Raw genomic sequence first — 22,456 nt, forward strand, 5'->3', positions numbered from 1 at the left:
GAACTAACTAATATTTCTTAAACATATTTACTCTCTTAATTCCTATTGCCAGTATTCTGCCTCCTTGGATCATTGCTAAACTTGATGACCTGGTCTTACTGATAGGTCTGGCTCATCTGTGAGTATTAACTCCACTCAGCCTTCAAAAATTAGCTCAAATATTATGTCTCCTGGAAAACTTTTGCTGACCCTCTAATCTAATCTAGATCTCTCTCTTTTATGTTCCCATAGTATCTTGGGCACTATAGCATGCACTTTATAGGGTAGTAATTGATGATTTTGTTATTTGTCTTATTCTTTAGACCAGGGTTGGCAGACTTTTTCTGAAAAGGAGCAGATAGTAAATATTTTAGACTTTGCCTGCCAAATGGTCTCTATAACGACTACTACACTCTGATGTTGTAACATGAAAGAAGCTACAAATAATACATAAACCGATGAGCTGTGGTTCAATAAAAATTTATTTATAAAAACAGGTGGCCGGCTGAATTTGGCCTGTGAACTATTATATAGTGTGCTGAACTCTGCGTGAGACTAAAACTCTTTGACAGATGAAATATGACATATGTGATTTTATTTCGAGTAACAGGCGTATTTTCTGGCACAAAGAATGTGCTCAATAGTGGCTTATTAAATGAATAATTGTTTATTGAATGTGTCATTAGTGGAACAAGAAAATCTAGTAAGCATTTTCAATATACTGTGATCCATGGAATGACTGAAGTATACATGGATTCCATGAGAGTCTTGATAAGGAACATCTAACTTCAGTTGGTCATGCTTCAGAACATGGATTTCAGAGTCATTATGTTTGAATCCCAACTCTGTCACTTTTTAGTTATGTAACCTCTCCAAGTTATTTACCCTCTTCTCATGTAAAATGGGAATAATAATACTATCTATTTCCCAGTGTTGCTGGGAGGATTAAATATTGAAATATATTTAAAGTGTTTGGAATGATACTTGTTATATAGCAAAGGCTATAAAAATGTCAGCTTTTATTAACATTATTAGCATTATTATTACCATCATTGGTGGAGTCAAGGAAGGCTTTTCAGACAAAGTTATATTTGAATTGAGGTTTGGAGAATGAAAATAAATTTACTATATGAGGAGAAGATTCTTCCAAGTGTTCCAATATTTTACCCCTTTCAATTGAAATCTTACTAATTGCTTACCTTCTAATTATTCCTTTCTTACCCCATCCTACATAGCAATAGATACCCAGTTAGATTTTTAAACTGAAAAAATTCAATTTATTTTTAAAACAACCTTCCTTATTTGTGAATTTTCCAATTTGGGGGATTATAACTTATAATTTTATTTTATTGTGGTTGGAAGACATACTTTGTTTGACTTGTTTTATGTCTTAACATATGGCCTATCCTGAAGAATGTTCCAGGTTCACTTCAGAAGAATGTGTATTCTGGTGGTGTTGGGTTCTACAGAGCATTCCACAGATCTCTGTTAGCTTAGAGTATTGTTCAAGTCTCCTATGTCCTTGTGGATCTTTTATCTAGTTCTATCCCCTTTAGAAAGTATACTATTGAAGTTTCTGACTGTTATTGTTGAATTGTCTTATTTTTCTTTTCAATTCTGTCAGCTCTAGCTTCATGTATTTGGGGATTCTGATATGAGGTGTATATGTGTTTATAATTGTTACCTCTTCTTGATGGAGTTTCTCATTTGTCATTATATAATATCCTTCTTTGTCTCTAGTAACAATTTTTGTTTTAAAGTTGTTTTTTCTAACATTAATGTAGTCATTCCAGTTTTCTTTTGGTTACTATGTTCATGGTCTATGTTTTTCTATTGCTTTACTTTCAAACAATTTGTGTCTTTGAGTCTGAAGTATGTCTCTTATAGACAGTATATAGTTGGATGATGTGTTGTAATCCATTTGCCAATCTCTGCCTTTTAATTATTTAATCCATTTATATACCTACTGTAATTATTGATAGTGTGAGATTTAAATCTGCCATTTTGCTGTTTGTTTTCCATATGTCTTAAGTCTTTTGTGTTTCTCTATTTATCCATTTTTGCCTTCTTTTGTATTAGATATTTTCTAGTGTACGATTTTAATTCCCTTTAAAAAATAGGCTTTATTTTTTGAGCTGTTTTAGATTCATAGTAAAATTGAGTAGAAGGTACAGAGATTTCCCATATACTATACTACCTGTTTCAAATTTATATAGCCTCTTCAATATCAAAATCCCATTATGTCTTTTCATGGTTTGTAGTTCATATCTTTTTCGCACTGAATAATAGTTCGTTGTCTGGATATACCACTGTTCCTTTAGCCACTCACCTACTGAGGAACAACTTGGTTACTTTCAAGTTTTGGCAATTATGAATTAAAAACCCATAAACTCATGTGCAGGTTTTTGTGTAAATATTAATTCTCAACCCTTTAGGGATTTGCCAAAATGAAGGAACATGATTGCTGGACCGTAGGTAAGAATATATTTAAAGAGCCTGCCAAACTCTCTTCCAAAATGGCTTCACCATTTTGCATTCCCACCACTAATAAGTGAGAGTTCCTGGTGCTTCACATCTTTACCAGCATTTTGTGTTGTCAGTGTTTTGGATTTTGGACATTCTAGTATGTATAGAGCTATGCTATCTTATTATTATTTTAATTTTCAATTTATTAATGACATATAATGTTGAACATATTTTCATATGCTTATTTGCCATGCCACTTTCTTTGGTGAGGTGTTCTGGTCAGGTCTTTTGCCCAGTTTTTAATCAGGTTATTTGTTTTCTTATTGATTTTTAAGAGATCTTTGTGTATTTTGGGTACAAGTCCTTTATCACATATGTATTTTATGAATATTTTATCTCAGACAGTAGGTTGTCTTCTTATTCTCTTGACAGTATCATTCACTGAGCAAAATTGTTTAAAAAGAAGTCCAACTTATCAGTTATTTCTTTTGTAGATTTTGCCTATGGCGTCATGTCTAAAAATGTACCGTCAAACCTAAGGTCTTTGCTCCTTTGTCAAAGATCCATTGACTATATTTCTATGGGCTCTCCATTATGTTTAATTGATTTTTTTACTCTTTCACCAGTATCACACTGTGTTGATTACTGCAACTTTATAATAAGTCTTGATGTTGAGTAGGTCAGTTCACTGGCTTTGTTCTCCTCTTTCAATATTGTGTTGCTGTAATAGGCTTTTTGCCTCTCCGTATATACTACAGAATCAGTTTATCAATATCCATGAAATAACTTACTGGGATTTTGATTGGCATTGCACTGAATCTATCAATGCAGTTGGGAAGAACTGACTTCTTAACAGTATTGCATTTTCCTGTTCATGAACATAGAATATCTCTCCATTTTTTTAGTTCTTTGAGTCCTTTCATCAGAATTTTGTAGACTTCCTCATATAGATCTTGTATATATTTTGTCAGATTTATAGGTAAATAATCCTTTTTTAGGTGTTAATGCAAATGGTATTTTTTTTAATCGAAGTATAGTCCGTTACAATGTGTCAACTTCTGGTATACAACATAATGTCCCAGTCATGCATATATTTACATACATTCATTTTAATATTCTTTTTCATTAAAGGTTATTATAAGATACTGAATATAGTCCCCTATGCTATACAAAAGAAATTTGGTTTTTTATCTATTTTTATATATAGTGCTTATCATTTGCAAATCTCAAACTCCCAGATTGATCCCTTACCACCTTTTCCCCAGTAACCATAAGACTGTTTACTATGTCTGTGAGTCTGTTTCTGTTTTGTAGACGAGTTTATTACAGTCCCCTTTTTTCTTTTTTTTAAATTCCACTTATTCACTGCTAGTATATGTAAAAGTGGTTGACTTTTGTATATTAACATTGTATCTTGAAACCTTGCTATACTGATTAGATCTAGGAGTTTTTTGTTGATTCTTTCAGATTTATAGTTGAATACATTGTTGATATTATCATGAACAAATTTTATCTGTTACATTAATTAAGAATAAGAAAATAGAAGTTTTTAGATTATTCTCACTCATTCCTTTTCTGATGCTCTTCCTTTCTTTATGTGGTTCCATGTTCCTACTATCATTTCTTCTCTTTGAAGAACTTTTTAAAAATATATTTCTTTCAAAGAAGATCTATCAGCAACAAATTCCCACAGTTGTTGTTTGTCTGAGAAATCTTTAATTCTCCTTCACTTTTGAAGGATATTAATGTACAGAATTCTAAGTTGGCGGGGTTTTTTTCCTCAACACTTTAAATATTTCACCCCACTCTCTTCTTGCTTACATAATTTCTGAGTTAAATGTAATTCTTATCTTTGCTCTTCTGTAGGTAATATAGGCTATGACTTCTTTCAAGATTTTTTTGTCTTTGATTTTCTTTAGTTTGAATGTGGTATTCCTATGTTGGTTTTTCTTTTCTTTCTTTCTTTCTTTTTTTTTTTTTAATCCTGTTGAGTGTTCTCTGAGTTTCCTGGATCTGTGGTTTGGTGTCTGACATTAACTTGTGGGAAATTCCCAGTTATTGCTTCAATTATTGCTTCTGTTCTTATTTCTCTTTGCTTTCTTTCTGGTATTTCCATATGTTACACCTTTTGGTTTTATCCCACAGTACTTGGAAATTCTTTTCTGTGTTTTTGTTTTATTTTTTCTTCCTTCTCGATTTTCTGTTTTGGGAAGTTCTATTGATAATAGCCTCAAGCTCAAAGATTCTTTTCTCAGCTCTGTTCAGTCTACTAATGAGCCCATCAAAGGCATTCTTTATTTCTGTTACATTATTTTTGATATCTAGCAATTCGTTTTGGTTTTGTCTCAGGTTTCTGTCTCTCTGCTTACATTGCCCACCTGTTCTACTGTATCCACTAGAACCTTTAGCATATTAATCATAATTGTTTTAAATCCCTAGTCTGATTATTCCAACATCCCTGCCATGTCTGTGTCTGTGTCTGATTCTGATGCTTGCCCTGTCTCTTCAATTGTCTTTTTGTTTTGTTTTTTCCTTTTTTAGTATGCCTTGTACTTTTTCCCATGATAGTCAGACATGGTGTACTGGTTAAAAGGATCTGTAGTAAATAGGTCTTTAGTAATGTGGCAATAAGGTATGGCAGGAGGGGAGACTTTCTCTATTGCTATTATTAGGTAATGGTATTTTTGTGAGCCTGTGCCTCTGAACTGTGAACTTTACAAGTGCTTCTCAGTCCCATTCCCCACCCATTAGGTGGGACAGAATGGCTAGAGTGGGTTGGAGTTGGGTATTTCCCATCTCCCATGCTGAAGACCGGAGCAGGCAAAAACTGGGTATTTCCCTTTCCCCAAATGGAAAGGTGAGAGTGGGCTTTTGTTGTGTCTTTTCCCTAAGTGGAAGGCTAGAGTGGGTGTTAGTTGCACATTTTCATCCCTCCAGGTCAATGAGTCCTGATAAAACACCAATAGTTTCTCTTGAGGGCTGGTGTTAATAAAAAACAAGATGCTCTGGCCTATTTCAGAATGATTTCTTTTACCCTCCGCCTTCCAGGAACATAAGGGGATTTTTCTCTGATATTCAGTATGAGAGCTGGGTTAAGTTTTTGGAGGTAAAACTTACAAAATTGTGGGAGCCCTTCTATGACCAGGACTCCCTGGAATTTTTTATTCTCAGACTAGTCCACTCTAAGCCTCTAGCAATTCATCACAGTTCAGATTGGTCTACCCTGGTACTGGTTTCTGTAGAGATTTCTTCTCTGGTAAATTGTGATTCTCTGTACTTGCCAGTGTGTCTGCAGTTTTGGAGGCAGTAGTTTGTCCTCTGATCTCCTTTCTCTGATGGATCTAAGAAGAGTCGCTGACTTTTCAGTTTGTTCAGTTTTTTACTTTTTTTTAGGACAGAGTGACAATTTCCAGGCCAGAAACCTCAAGTCCAGTGCTTTTAAAAAATGGGTGTGTATGTGTATATGTGTATATATATATATATGTATATGTGTATACATATACATATATATGTATATAAATTTAGTTTTTCAGTGGTAGCCTTGGGATTATAAATAGTGTCTTAATTTATAACAATCTAGTTTGGGTTAACAATTTAATTTTAATAGTATATAAAATTTGTCTCATATATAGCTCTATTTCCTACCCCTGGTTCAAGTTGTTATTATCATTAAAAACTAAATCTTTATACATTGTGTGCCTATCAACACAGATTTAAAATTACTCTTTATGCAATTGTTTTTTAAATTAAGATAGAAGAAAATAATTGAAAACAAGTCATACACTTAAACTTTCTTTTATATTTACCTTTATTGATAACTCTATTACTTCACATAGATTAGAGTTACTGTCTTGTATCCTTTCGTTTCTGCTTGAAGGACTCCCTTTAGTAATTCTTGTATGAAAGGTTTGATAGTGATAAATTCTCTCAGGTTTGTTTATCTGGAAATGTCTTAATTTCTCCTTTATTTTTAAAGGATTTTTTTCTGAACAGAATTTTTGGTTGATAGTCCTTTTCTTTCAGCACTTTAAATATGTTATCCCAGTGACTTCTGGCCTCCATGGTTTCTAAGTAGAAATTCGCTTTTAATCTTATGAGAAACCCTGGTACATGAGGAATATTTTCTCCTTTCCTTTTTTTCCAAATTCTCTATTTGTCTTTGGTTTTCAAGAGTTTAATCATGATATGTCTAAACCATGGATCTCTAAGTTTATTCTACTTCAAATATGTTGAACTTCTTGTATGTGTAAATTATTTTTTCATTGAATTTGGAAGTTTTTGCCATTATTTCCTCACTTATTATTTCTATACTTTTTTCTCTCTCCTCTCCTGGGGCATTCATTGTTCATATATTGATGTTTAATGTGTCTCATAGGTCTTTGAGACTGTTCATTTCTCTTCATACTTTTTGGTTCTTAAAATGGATAATATCAATTGATCTATTTTCAAATTTGACTTATATTCTCTATTTGGTAAGACTTGATTTCTATACTTCCTTTTCATTCTGTAGACATAGTTTTTGTTTTTCTGTTTTTTTGTTTTGTTTTGTTTTTGTTTGTTTGTTTTTTTTTCAGTTCTTTGAACATACTTAAAATAGCAGATTTAAATTATTTCTCCAGGAATTCTAGTGTTTGGGCTTCCTCAGAAATAAGTTTCTATTGATTGCTTCTTTCCCCTTGTTTATGGGCCACACTTTCTTGTTCCTCTGCCTGTCTCATAATTTGTTGTCAAAAACCGGGTATGTCATCTTTAGAAGTTGGATTCTCCTTACTCCTCAGGGCTTGTTATGGCTGATTGTTCAGTGACTTTTCTGAGCTAAATCTGTAAAGTCTACATTCTTTGTAATGTGTAGCCATTGAAGTCTCTGCTCAATTAGCTTGGTGGGCAGTGAGTGTCTAAACAGAGATTTTCTTAAGCAACTGGAACCAAAAAGTCTCCCAGTCCTTGTTAAGGGGTTCTGTGTTCATTTAGAGGCATTCCTTCAATGCTCAGTCAGGCAATTGAAAACTCCTGTTTAAGCTTTTACTTCTTGCTCATGTAGAATCATCTGTAGTCAGACAGAGTTGATGACCTTCTTAGATCTTTCCTGAGCAGGCACACAGTTCTGGGTATATGTACAGTCATATACATGTATGTAGTCTTTTAAATTTCAGGAATATGTTGAAACTTCTCAATGTCCTTATGGACATCTCATTCCCAGCTTTTCCTTTTAGGCTTTTTGGTTAACCTATTGTTTTCCTGACTGTTATACACCACTGCAGGCAGCCACAAAAATTAAATATTTGCCTCTCATTGTTTTTGACAAATACCCTGAGGGAAAATCTTTTTGTACTGAGTGAGCTCAAAATGAGATCAAATAAAGACAGCATTGTAAGTAGTTCTTCCATGGAGTCGTCAGACATGTCAAATAATGACAACTTTCTGAGAATGAGCTTTGAAGGAACCCCGATTGCTTTCTGCTCCATCTTGTAAATGCTAGGCTGCTGGCTTTGCCATGATTGCAGGCTGTTGGTTTTAAAGCCTACTGTGGCATTGAAGGGGGTGGGAAAAGTGGGAATACAGCAAGTTAAAATGCCACAAAGTTTTCTGTTTTTACCAAAATTCAGCTGTTTGTTTTTTTTCCCCCATTAGTAAATGCTCTCCAGGTTGCTGCGGTCCTTTGCTTAATTTCTGGAGTTCTGAAAAAATTAATTCTGACAATTTTTTTAAACCAGTTTCTCCATTGCTTTCATGGAGGAGACAATTTTCAAAGGTCTTTATTCCACCATTTTGCTGACATTAGCCACCCTTCTGTACTACAGTATATGAATACAATCCTTAATTTCTCATAGTAATTCAGAAGTTTTGGTGAAGATGTCCATAACTTTGACAAGGGTACCCAGGATACCCAAGTTACCCTTTGTTTGCAAGTAAAGATGCTCTATTGAAGAAAGATACCCAGCCTTTAACCAGTAAACATAGCTTTATAGATGCAGCTGTAGCAAATAAAAACTTAAGCAACAGTTAAGAAAGGAAAATTTTGTAGGGATTTCACAAGGACTGTTTCAGAGGAAAAACTGAAAGTTGATTTTTTGATAAAATATGAGTAGGGAACTAAATTTGCAATATATATAACTGGTTGCATCCTATATTAATCTTATGTTTCCATACATCTCTATTATGTCACCTCAAAAAATGTTCAAGATATTAAAAGAAATAAAAAGCAACCATTTCAATTCTTTATGAAAATAAACACACTGCTTTATAAGCACAATTTGTTGTTTTAGAACTCAGCTCTCTTAACAGAGACTTTTTATGACCTAGAAAACATTGCCATTCTTGCCAAACACAACAAAAATATATTCTGATATTTTGTAGTTGATTGCATTGTCCACATAGATTGGTAAATCATGTAATGTTTGAGTTATCATGAGGTTCCTAATTTCTGGGTTACTTCTTGGAAAGATTAGTTCCTCCTTTGTAGTGTTACGAAGCATGAATAATAAATGCTTTCCCTTTAGATATAAGAAATATCCTGAAAGAATGTGTTTCAATACATTTTTTTCTGATGAATAGAGTTTTTTTTTTCCAAACAGCATGTTTACATAATGTCTCTTAACCATATGTTTAAGGAAGGTTGTGGTTGCATCCATAAAACCACCATTAAAATTACAAGGCTAGACTGAAGACATTTTTCTGTTTGGATTTTTAGAGCAAATTTTATAAATTTTATTACTGCGTAGGAATTTTGTTGCTGGAGGTATATAAGAAATGTGATAGTACAACTTAGACATGGAACATTCTCTCCTACCCTGCTCTCTATCCTGCCCACATCACTCTCAAATCAGAATCCTGATGATGTGCTAGGCACTATTCTAAATACTTTTACGTATACAAATGTTCTAAACACTTTTATGTATATGTAGGTTATTAATTGAATTCACATATTTACATATGAGAAGACAGAGGTACAGAGAGGCCAACTCACCCAAGATCACACAGTTAAGTAATTGATTACGTTAAATCGACGTGAGCACTATCTGATAGAAATATAATGTGAGACTGCAGATTCATGTTTATTCATCCAACTTTATTTACGTAGCTGTTCCAGGACACTTTAGTTCTTTGACACGTGGTCTTCTCTGTAAGGTTACCCCAAGTGAGTGATGAGCAAGCCCAAGACAGAAACCATAGTCTTCTATAACGTAATCGCAATGGTGACACACCATCACTTCTGCTATATTCTTTTGATCACACTGACAAATACTGGTACAATCTAGGAGGAGACTGCACAAGGGTGTGACTACCAGGAGGCAGGGGCAGGAATCACTTGAGCCATCTTGGAGGCTACCTAGTACAGGTATTTTTTTTAAGTTTTTTTAAAAAGTCAAATTAATTTAATAATTTTTATAAATATATATCTAAAATATTATACTTTTAGTATTTAATCAATATAAAATTATTGAGATATTGTATTATTCTCATGGTAAGTCTAAAACCCAGCATGTATTTTCTACATATTACACATACCAAGTCTGGCTATGCAAATTTCAAGTAGCCATATTTCAAATGCTCAATCAGTATGATGCTCCAACTGTGGTACCAGTTGTATTAGAGGACACCAATACGGATCTAAACTGGCTTAGAGTCTGCACTCTGAAGAACCTTTTGCTTAATAATAGGAAAAGAGTGAGATGATCTTTTTGTCAGCCAACATCATTGTTATAATGAGGATCCACAAGTCCCCTGGATATGTGACATCCTTTCTAACTTTTCTGTTATGTGTAGTAAACATTGTCATGCTAAAAAATCCAAGTTAATGCTACTGCTAATATAACGCGAAATAGGAATTTTTAGATGAAAGAAAATTCACTAATATAAAATTTCCTTGATATGTTTAATGGATTTAAATCATGCTTTAAAGACAAGCTTCAGGCAATGCTTCCCATATAAATTAATTTCTACAAGATAAATGGATAAATGGATGTTATCTGTCAAGAGGTCAAGCTATCTCTAAGGAGCCGCATAGCTGCGAGGTCGACTTGCCACACTTCATAAATTAGATCAGTAAGAAACAATAAGCCCATATGAATGTAGTAGCTGATTTCTTTTGCACAGCAGACAGCATGCGCCTCATGCCTTAGTGGTTCCCCTTGAGCCCTGTGTCCCACGGGTGAGATAGAACAGGGATGGGTGGGTGCCCAGCGCACAGTGGAGGAACCTTGGATTTAGGAAATCCTGAAAGTGTAAGAGGCTGCTGGCAAACCTGCCCATCTTTGCCCTTCAGGAAAACATGGTCTTTATTACCCTGGAATGTAAGAAAATCTCCTTAGGGGAGAAGGGGAAAACTTTACTATCCCAGAATGTCACTCAGGAGGGAGATATTTCTCTATCATTTCCATACTAATCAGGAAACAAATCTTTTACCTCTAGTTTCTGAGACATGTAGAAATGCCATGGAGAATTATCTCCCAAGATATCTATATCCCTTAACAGTAAGACTCTTTTCAAAATCATTTTAATTATAAATGTGAAAAATATAGGAAAGTATTAAGGGTAACAAATGACAAAATTGGATTAATAGAACAACATTGCAAAATGACTATAACTCAATAAAAAAAAAGTAAAAAATTGGATTAATAGAATTATTTCTCCAAGAAATTGATTGTTAAATGATTAAAATTTATGAAACTTGCTCCTTTATGTATAGGTGCCAAAATACCTAATACATTAACATTTTTCGAAATGAATTTTCTCAATGTTTCATTTGGGAAACTGTATACTTAACTGATATAAAACATATAATATTACATTCAATGGTGATTTATTACGTTTCATCTATCACTGAAATGACTAATCTTTCATTTTATGGTTGAAGCTTTTTTTTTTTTTTACTAAAATGTCAGTTTCTAAAAGGCTCTGATAGGAAAATTGTGCAAAAATATTTAAAATATATTTAATAGCTTTATGTGAGTAACTTTTTATCTTTTTTATAAGGACTTTTGCTTAAAGAAGCAAAATATAGGGTGGAATTTGCTCCTATTTTCCATCTGGATATAGCATTATGAAGACACATGATTCAGAAAAGTCCTAAGTAGGGCTCCCTGCTTTTTGAACAATTTTCTTTTCAAGGAATCATGGGCCATTCTTCCGAATTTTCTGAGTCAACTTCTCTTAAGGCACTTCTTCCCCACTGTGCCCACTTAACACAAAATAAATTCAGCTATGTCTATTACACAAAATATTTTCCTGGACAAAAAGGGGTATTCTGCATATACTAAGCAAGAAAATGTGAAGTAATCTAAATGCAGGAAAAAATCAGGCTTTTACACTAATTTTCAGTTTCTCTTTTTTTTTTTTTTTTTTTTACTCTATGTTTTCTTCTCCTCTAGTACCTGATCAGGTTTTTTTCTCTAAGTCCTTGGTCTTTGGATAACTAAAATGTATACTATCTGACAGCCAAATAAACTTCAGTTCTAGGTCAAAATATTCTTTTCACTCACCTGTGTACATTAGCATCAGACCCAAATTCTGTCAGAAAAATCATTTTAAAAATAGGCTTTTCTACATCTGGTGCTGTTCTATAAATTTTCATAGTATTAATATTTTAGGTTAATAATTAGGTTAATACTAATCTTTTTGCTCTTACCATCTCCTTATATGCATAGTTCCTCTGAAACTCCTTATGCCATTGCTTCAATAGTATCACCATGGAAGGACTTTCATGAAAGGAACCAGATTGTCCTTAAAAAGTTGTTTGCACAGGTCTTCCTTGGCTCTCTGAACTGGACATTGGTAAAGCACATTAGCATATTTATACATAATTACATATCAGAGATTTACATTCTGCCACTGGAACAAAGCTTTTTAAAAATTATACTTTATTTTTTAGAGCAGTTTTAAATTCACAGCGAAGTTGAGCACAAAGTACAGAGATTCTCCATATATGCCCTGCATAGCCTTCTCCATTATCAACATCCCCCTCTGGAGTGTTGCACTTGTTACAACTGATGAACCTACATTGACACATTATAATCATCTAAGTTCATGGTTTACATTATGGTTTACTCTTGCTATTGTAGGTTCTTTGGGTTTAGACAAATATGTAATGACATGTATCCATCATTATGGCATCACACAGAGTATTTTCACTGTCCAAACAATCCTCTGTGCTCAACCTGTTCATCTTTTCTCTCCCTCCAACACCTGGCAACCGCTGATCTTTCTAATGTGTCCATAGCTTTGCCTTTTCCAAAATGTGATATAGTTCAAATCATAGAGTATGCTGCATTTTCACATTGGCTTCTTTCACTTAGTAATATGTGTTTAAGTTCCTCCATGTCTTTTCATGGATTGATAGCTCATTTCTCTTTAGCGCTGAATCATATTCCACTCTCTGGATGTACTGCAGTTTATTCATCACCTATTAAAGGACATATTGGTTGCCTCTAAGTTTTGGCAACTTGGAATAAAGCTTCTGTTAACATTCATGTGCAGGTTTTGGTATGGACATAGCAGCACAACTTTTTAAAGTTATAAAATGTATTGATTTTTCCCAGTGTTACAAATGCCATATATATCTTGTAGAAAATTAGGAAATGGAAGAAAATGCAGGGAAGTAAATTAAAGCTCCCTGTAATCTCATCACCAGAGCTATCTAGCATTAATGTTTGGTACATTTCCTTCCATTGTTTTCCAGTACATTGTGTGCCTACATACATACAGACACATGTTTTAATATTATGTAAAATAAACCTATTTTTTGGAACTTTCCTGTGTCATTAAATATTCTTCAAAACGTAATTTTATTTTGTATATAATAGTCCATTATATGCATATACCATAATTAATAAATCCATTCCAAAAGTGGTCATTCAATCAAGTTATGCTGTAATGAACATCTTTTTAACTGAAGTTTTGTCTGTACTTCTGTTATGATAATTTAGCATACATAAAAGTATCACTTTAAAAGTAAAAATGTTTTTAAGGCTTTTGATGCATATTGCAAAGTCACGTTCCATAAAGACTCTGCCAATTTACTACCAGGAACTATTCAGAGGGCCAGTCTACTGCTTTTTTGAAGCTAGTAGCTGTCCATCCCTCCTCAATCCCATTATTTAGATGAATAGCTTTATTGAGCTTTAATTTATGTAGCATAAAATTCAGCTGTTTTAAGTATACAATTTAATGGGTTTTAGTATCCCTGTCTCATGTTTTTTTGTTTGTTTTTGTTTTTAGCAACATGAGTTTAAAAACCTTCAGAATCCTGGAAAGTGGCAGGAGCTCACACCATCAGCAGTGCACTGGAGTCAGGTCATAGACATCAAGTAGAAAGGCCCAGCAAACCAAACAAAAGAAGAATTGTTCTCAGAAGGGTGTTTGTTTTTACTCTTATTTATCACCATTCTAGAATTTTAAGTAAGTCATTGTGACCAGAAACAAATGATATAGAAAACTTTTAGAAATGAGGTGATGATAATCGTTATTTGCAGTAAAATTATCCAGAAAAAAACAACAGAATCATATGAAACAAAGATTTTTAATTTGTTAGAATTCACGTGAGTTCAATAAGATGACAAAATAAATATATTAAAAATAAGCATATATAGGAAGTATATTAAAATTTATACATATATATTTATACATAGAATATTTATATATATTTATAAAAGTATTTATCCACATTTATATAAAGAAGAATATATACATAGTCATAACCTTCCATTTGTAATCATTCAGAATATTTAAGGGTAATCTATTTAAAAATAGCAAGGTAAAAGCATAGAACAGCAAAGCTTAATGTCTTTATACCTAGTATAAGGACTATTATAAAACTTTAACTCATTATTTATTAAAAATAAACAGGAGACATTTTAACTGCTTGAATCAGAAAACTGGATATTGTGCAAAAATCAATTTCACATGAATTAATTTGAGATTAACACAATGATAAATGTAATTCCCATATTATAATCATAATTATTATTATGTTGGCTCTTGAGAAAATTATTCTAAAGTTCATTTGGGAGAATAAACAAGTGAAATATTCAAGCAAATATTTAAAAAAAATACAGTGAGGGTATATTTGTCCTGCCAACATTAAAACCTATTACAAAGTTATAATAAATTACACTATATGTTGCTTACAGAAAATCAAAAGCTGAATCAATAAAATAATAATAGTAGTACCAGTTTTTGTAGAAGCATCAGAACAATGCTTTGAATTTGACTCTAGTGCCCCTGAACTTAATCAAACATTTGTTTATAGTTCTAAAATAGACCTTGATACAGATCACAACTTTTTATTTGGTAAAGTTAGTACTATACATCTGGGGTTAAAGGAAGATTATTTACTAAATTGTTGTAGTATAATTATCAATTTAGAGAACAGTATCTAAAGTTGGATCAACAACCTTACACCACATAGCAAAGGAAATTTGAAGTAGATGAAAATGTTACATTTTATGTAAAGCGATTTAATATTTGTATTGGAAACAATTTTCAAATTATAAATTTAACGAAAAACCATCAAGAAATAATATATTTGATCTTATATAAAATGGAACTTTCTGTACATCAGAAAAGTAAAAATAGGAAGAAAAGTTTAACAGCAAGATTTTACACTAAACTATAAAACAAAAAATCAGATAGTGCAGAACACTAACTGGAAAATGGACAAAGGACAGAAGTACTTCAGATGGGCTTATAACCACATAAAAATTAGTTCAGATGCATCAGTGTAAATTAAAACAATGATGAATTTTTCACATTTTGATTACCTAAGCTTTTAGAACTATGATAAAAAGTTGAGAAAGGTATTGTCAGGTGGTGGCTCTCAAAACCAACTGAAGTGGGTATAGAATGCTATAACCTTTCTGTAAATAAATTTGATATTATATTTCAAGAGCTATCTGCCAGTCAACTGGCAAATATTTATTTTGTTCAAGTGCAGAGATAATGATTGATGACAGTGGTACACTTACGTCTTGGTCCCTGCTCTCCTGGAACCAGCTATCTGCTGAGAAAAGGGCCTTTAACTCAGTGGTTCACTTATTAGAATAAACTCTAAGGAAATACTCACTTTAGATAAGTTCTTCTGGCTTTTGGGGGCAGTTGATCTATTACTTTTAGTTTTTGATGATGTGGTAAATTTTCATCTTTTTCTAACCTTTTGTGTCTTTTGAAACCAATTTATTGGGAAGTCATAGACTGTCAATATCTAGCCTGCTAGATGGTTGACATTTAAACCCCTTTTGATAAGATATAAACCATATGAAACTCCAGTTCGTTTATCTGCAGTGTCTGAAGTGATCAACGATAGCAAATCCAGCCTTTCTGATCTTTCCTTCAAGCTACTGTCAGGGCCAATTTCTGAACAGTCTGAATTAATTCCAAAGACATTACCTGTGCCAGATCTCCCAGTGATCTAATGAGTCTCATCTCAGACCTCCTCATGAGCTCTTACTGACCAGGTACTGGCTCTGATCCTCTGTATGGAGTCTAGTACACTGTTTTCCAGAGTAAATCCAGTGGGAATGGTGGTGAGCTTGCCAGTTGAGAAGCCTTTGCTGATTTTAGGTGGGATTTTCAAATTTATGTTATTTGAGTTAGTTTTTTTGTTGCCTAGTAATATGGGATCAAAAGGATGTGCTTAGGAAGAAAATGCTTCTTTTTATTTGCTGGTGAATTTAGAAAAAAAAAGTTTGGTTTTCTTTATTGTGCAAATCAAAATCTATTTAAATCATAAGCTCTGAAATCCATTTAAAGCTTATGGTTACATTGGAAAATTATCTCTCTTCCTAATTTGAATTTAATGTAAACTGATTTTTAATTGTTTTGTATAACCATGGGTAACAGATTTTTTTGAACACTGCGTAGTAAAAAATCAGCAAATATGTCAGACAAAGCACAACATTAAAGGAAATGCCACAGCATATGTTGACAGTTATAGAAGAATTGCTGCTGTTTTCACCCTTCACACCAGAATAATTTTTTCAATATTTACCTCCCATGTGTAGAGAGGCAAACATATGGGGCTTTACATAATCATAAGCATAAACAGGTGGCTACTTAGGTACATTTAATTTGCAAGCAACATCAATACTGAACAACGCAATCAACACCACATGGCTCCCAAACTCTTTGCACTAACATTCCATTAGCAAAATTAAGATCATTAAAATAGAGGAAAGTTATACTCTTCCCTCAGTTGGCTTCAACTACCTTTCAGAGCCATGAATAAAACACATTTTCAAAAATGCCTTGATATTTTGCTGCTTCTTTTGTTCAAAGGAACTTCAGCAACTGTGTATAATGTATACCTTGTGAATAACTACTATCAGCACAATATTTGCATTTAAAGTGTACTTACACCTCCCTATAATCTGCTTATTATGGGCATAAAATTATGGTGGTTAAATTCTAAGCAATTTATCAAAGCATGGAGTCAGACAGACTTCTCAAAGCCACCTGGAAATATTTATCCAAAGGCAGTCCACCTAAAGAGGTCACCTGAGGCTCTCTTTTCCATAATCAAACACTCTGGTGGAATCTGTGGAAGTTATTGTTCCTGGGATTATTTTGCTCAGCCTGTGTCAGATGCTGAATTGTGGATTCTATATATTTTTGCCTCATCTAATTTGATCCTAATTGGAATGCCTAGTGTGCCTCCTTTGGCCCTATAGGTACTCATCTCTCTGATGTTATAACCATCCTGCAATGGCTTACAATTTCAAAGTGAAAGAAAATGAGAAGAAGGGATAACATTATTTCTTGTATTTTCTTTTTTACTGCTTGCTGTGTGTTAAGTACTATCTAAGCATATTACATGTATTGACTCATTTAATTATCACAATGACTATGAAGTAGATAACACAATTTTCTCCATTTTATAGAAAAGGAGATTGTAGCTCTGAGAATTAAAGTTCTCAAATTTACACAGTGAGGAAAGGGCTGAGGCCAGAATTACACCCAGGCTACTTGAATCAAAAATTCACACTTTCAACCACTCCACTTCACTGTTGGGATAGTATGTTGTTGGCCTTAAAAATTCTATTGTCTAAGTCACCCAGGGCCAGGTAGTAAATGTATGGTATTTTGAAAATCTTCCTAATAAAGCATTGTGAGAGATTTTGGTGGGACATAAAGTCTGTGGGGATTCTTTCCAGTCCTGATACATTGATGTGTCTTCCCATAACACAAGGGGCAGTGTTCCTCAGGACTGTGAGAGTTCAGGGAAATGTGATCTTGCCAAGGTTTATAAGAAGGAGAATTTCTCACATCCTCTCCTTCTCATCCTAGGTCTATTAACTCATTCTCACTGCTTGGCAGAGAGAAAGCTTTACCATGAACAAGTATGTATAGCACTTTTATTAATAAAGCTATGATTATAAGAGAGCTTTAGGCATAGATGTAAAATTATATTATCTGATTTCAAGATCTAACATTATTAACATAAATTATTTGTTAAACATCTCAAATGCATTAGATATTGCATAATCACTCCTTTTAAGGACTTATTAGGAAAACAAGGTTTTTTTTCATGCAATGGTTGAAACAACAAGGTAAAAATGAATAGAAACGTTTTATGACTTACTCTTTTACCGTCTTTTACAAATAAAAGAACTATTAAAAACCATTAATAGGTATTATAGACTATTCTGACTCCATTATAAATGTAAAGACATTTGATTATAGGAATTTCACAGCCTCGTTTAGCACCTAACATTAAACAAACTTGGTCACCATCTTTGATGTTTCTTCTCCCCTCCTAAATACTCCGTTCAGTTATGCAAAATTTTCTTATCATGATCCGTGACTTTCCTCACATTCCTTGTTTCTGCTCTTGGAGACTTCTATCAAGATTGTTTGAATCACTCATTAGTTGATAACGTTCAATAATCCTATAATTGACTCTGAGAAATCTGGAGAATTTTCTCACAGTTTGGACATTATTATTATTATTATTATTATTATTATTATTATTATTATTATTATTATTATTATATATTTCAATACTTTGCTGAAGAATTTTGAGGGATTTGTTGTTTCTCTAGTGACATTCTCTTTATGAACAATTTTTCCTAAGTAAAAATAGCGATAGTATCCATTGAAATAGGTGGAAATCAAATTTGGAATTAGAAATCTATTTTCTTTCTGCTTTCAACTTAAATTGTGAAGATTATGTATTGGCTTATTTTATAATCACTCTAATGATTACTCAGCTCTTGAAATGTGTTTTATTTTGTTTTGTTTTGATAGATAAAAAAATATATTTTCTCCAGTATAAAACTATTATTATACTCTTTGTTAAAAATGTAGAGAAAAAATCGGTTGAATTTAAAGCTGATCAGGTCTGTGGTGTTTTGGTTTACTGTGAAATTGTAGTTCTAATATGATACCATTCACATGTATATGCCCTACTTTATATGGTTTTAAGTGGCTGTTTATCAGGAAGAACTCTTTGGACTGACTGTAATAATATATAAAGAAATAAGTTAATCAAATATTTTTCCTGTACTCTGGCACTTAATATGCTGAACTGTGTACTTAATCATTTTCTAAGGGAAAACAGACTGATTCATAGATAGATTTTTTCCTTGCAATAGAGACATCCAACAACACAGCTCTGAAGTGTATGATTAACTTGAAATAATGGTGGCCCTTAGGGTTTCAGGCTTTTTCTACTTCATAACATTTTAGGTTTGTTATTACCTCAGGTGAGCCCAATTCCCCAAGAAAAAAGATGCTGAATTAATTCTTCTGTGACTTATGTCATCAGTATAGCTAGGGTAGAAATAAAACTGTTTCTCTACATTTATGAGATCCTAGGTAGCTGTTTTTTTAAACTTATTTCACAAAAACTGCTGATTTTTTTTTATAGCCTGGTAGTGACTGTGGACTCTTAAAAATGAATCTTCACATGCAGACAAATGAGATTAAACATGTGCACGCACACACACACACACACAAATTCAATTACTGTGGAGAACTCAAGAATACTATTTTATTGGATTTTCCCTTATACAAGACATAATGAAATAAGAAATTCCTTCAAAGTAAATGTTTCTTTGCCTTACTGTCTTCAGGCACACCATACAGTGGATGAACACTGTTCGATTTCTAAAGGTTTTCAGGACAGATTGCACATCCTAGCTTACTTAGTCTTTGCCAGGATTGCATCACTTGCACTTTTTCAGGATGTTTATATTTAAAAATAACCAAAATCCTGGGTTTTTTTTTTTTTGTTTGAGTAAAGATCGACTACAAAAATAACATCATAAATCTTTGTACCATAACCCAAAATATACATAAAAGACATAACCTGGTTAATAATAATTTGATATATAGAGAAATGTTAATTGGACTGTATTTTTGACTAAACTAGTAAGTAAATTTTCCAAGCTATATCATTCTAGTAAGATTCTTTATACACTGCCTTCTTAGTGCACGCTATTATGTAATGTTGTCTTAATTTACTTTGAGGTTAAGAAAGCAGTTACCTAATTTTTCCTTTGTTCTTATTTTCTCTGTAATTTATTAAAATTATTCAATAATTTCATAATAATTTAATAATTTCATTTCTGAAAGTGCTACAAAGCAGATATGCCCATAAAATAAAAGTAAAATAATTCAAAGAGAAGAATTAATCAAACATGCAAGCATAAAAAGTGATATCGTAAAGAATAAAAATTCACTGTGTTAGTGACTATCCAAATAGTATTAGAGGGAAAAGTTTCAAATAGTGAAACTACTGAAAAATTATAGAGAAGTAATGAGAAGGAATAATGACATATAATCAAGAATATTCAATCCAGAACAACTATCTAACTTGGCATTTTCCACAGAGAGTTATGTGGAACACTAATATATCATGAAATACTACATTGTAATTGATTAAGGGATGTTTCCCCCAAGAGTTTTATAACTAAAGAAATCTGGGAAATTTTACATGTTATATTCCCCTTTTGTGAGTCACTGTGCATCTAAAGTTTCTGAGAAGTCTTAAATTATGTGGAAATATGTAGATACTTTTTATTGTGGTAAAATATACATAACATCAAATTTACCACTTTAAAGTATACAATTTAGTGTCGTTAAGTACGCTCACAATGTTGTACAACCCTCACCACCATCTATTTCCAGGTAATAGCTTTGTAATTGTTACTTTGACCATGAAACAGTTTCCGTTTATCTATTAATTTTGGTGTTTCCAGAGAGTATATTTATGGAAACACTGATCTAATCCAAGCCTTTCATTTTAAAAATTAAAAATAAAAAATATTATCTTGAGAGATTAAGTGCCTTGCTCAAGATCACACATGTAGTCGGAAGATAGCCAGTATGTCATGCATATTTCATTTCCAAGAACAGGGCCTCTTCTTTTTCAAGGTATTTTCCCCTTGTTTCCATTTATGTGACCTGGATCTGATGATTCAGTAATCTACAGATAATACATTAAGATTTTACCTAGAAGAACTCAGGATTAACACAAGTATCTCTAATCTTTAAAAAATACTTTTAATTTGTATTTTTGAGGAGGTGGAATTAGGTTTATTTATTTTTAGAGGAGATACTGGAGATTGAATTGAGGACTTTGTGCATGCTAAGCATGAGCTCTACCACTTGAGCTATATCCTCTCCCAAGTACATTACTTTTAAATGCTACATTATACTTGTTTTATAACTGTCTCTGTGATTTTCTTATGATAACTTTCATTGTAAGAACTCTCGTTAATTCACACAATTCTGTTCTTAGGTCTTTTTAAGATTGTGGCTGATAAAACTCCATACCTCACTATGGACGAAATTACAAGAACCATCCATATTGGACCAAGTAGACTAGGGCATCCTTGCTTCTATCATCAGAAGGATATAAAACTAGAGAATCTCATCATAAGGCAGGGTGAGCAAATCATGCTCAACTCAGTTGAAGAGATCAATGGAGAAAAAATGGTGAACTGTGGAGTGCTAAGGGATCATCAAAATCACTCATTTACTTTGCCTTTGTCACAAGAAGGAGAATTCTATGAGTGTGAAGATGAACATATTTATACCCTAAAGGAGATTGTCCAATGGAAGATCCCCAAGAACAGATCACGAACAGTGAAACTTACAGATTTTTCGGATAAGTGGGACTTAACAAATCCATTCCCTAAAGGCTTTCATGGTTCTCTGATTCTCAAGCCTGTTTATGAAATTCAAGGTGTGATGAAATGTAAGTATCCACTGAGAATGAGCTCTATGGGCATGAGCATTGTTTGTGAAAGAGAAAGGTTTTAGAGTCTAAAAAGTGGGACTCTGTCCCTGACTTGTCTATTAAACCCACTGAGAGTTGGATTCTTATCTGTAAATAAGCAAACCATGTATTTGTTGCAAGTATCAAATAATAATGTATGTAAATGTATATTGTAAATTGTGTGGTGCTATCCAAATGTAAAATGCTATAACTGTCAGGTATAGACAGATTAAAATACCTGTTTTTATCATTTCCAGTTAAACATGGTCAGAAACAAACTACTTTTTAGAATAGAACTTAATTGGTTAGAAAGAAGCTTTCTTGTATGGAAGTGGTCAAAAAAGAGGTAAGAATGTAAAGTTTCCTTAATGTATCCCTTACTCCTACTTTTGTGAGATACTTTTTTTTGCTTTTTTTTTTAGCCATCCATCACTGGTCATAAATCTTCCTATTAGCTGGGAGTCCCTCTAACTTAAGGGAAAATAATGTGACAGATCAATTCACACGTAAGTGTGGTTTAAAAGAAAATTTGTTGAAATATAGTTGATTTCCAATATTATATTAGTTTCAAGTATAGAGCATAGTGATTCAGTATTTTTAGAGATAATACTCCCTTTAAAGTTGTTACAAGATAATGTCCTGTACAGTATGTCCTTGTAACTTACCTATTTTATACATAATAGTTTGTATCTATTAATCCCAAACCCATATCTTGGCCCTCCCCCTTCCCTGTCTCTTCATAGTGTATTTTAATATATAAGCTTCATAAGATTTTTGCATTTTAAAAGAAGAATC

General features: G+C 32.8%; 1 protein-coding gene across 4 annotated transcripts in view; it reads left to right on the top strand.

The window, feature by feature from the left end:
- THEMIS (thymocyte selection associated) overlaps window positions 1–22,456 on the top strand; it is a 164,733-nt gene that overhangs the window by 36,409 nt on the left and 105,868 nt on the right. For 2 of the 4 annotated variants that reach the window (XM_010988623.3, XM_064486709.1), the window contains exon 3: window positions 21,182–21,640. The exons of 1 other annotated variant lie outside the window; for it this stretch is intronic. In XM_010988623.3, the coding sequence (XP_010986925.1) occupies window positions 21,182–21,640 (459 nt within the window). Of the gene's footprint in view, window positions 1–9,723; window positions 9,785–13,662; window positions 13,843–21,181; window positions 21,641–22,456 lie in introns of those variants that run through there. One more of the 4 variants, XM_064486710.1, reaches the window with a different exon arrangement.

The sequence above is a fragment of the Camelus dromedarius genome, chromosome 6, assembly GCF_036321535.1.
Source record: "Camelus dromedarius isolate mCamDro1 chromosome 6, mCamDro1.pat, whole genome shotgun sequence".
Lineage (NCBI taxonomy): Eukaryota > Metazoa > Chordata > Mammalia > Artiodactyla > Camelidae > Camelus > Camelus dromedarius.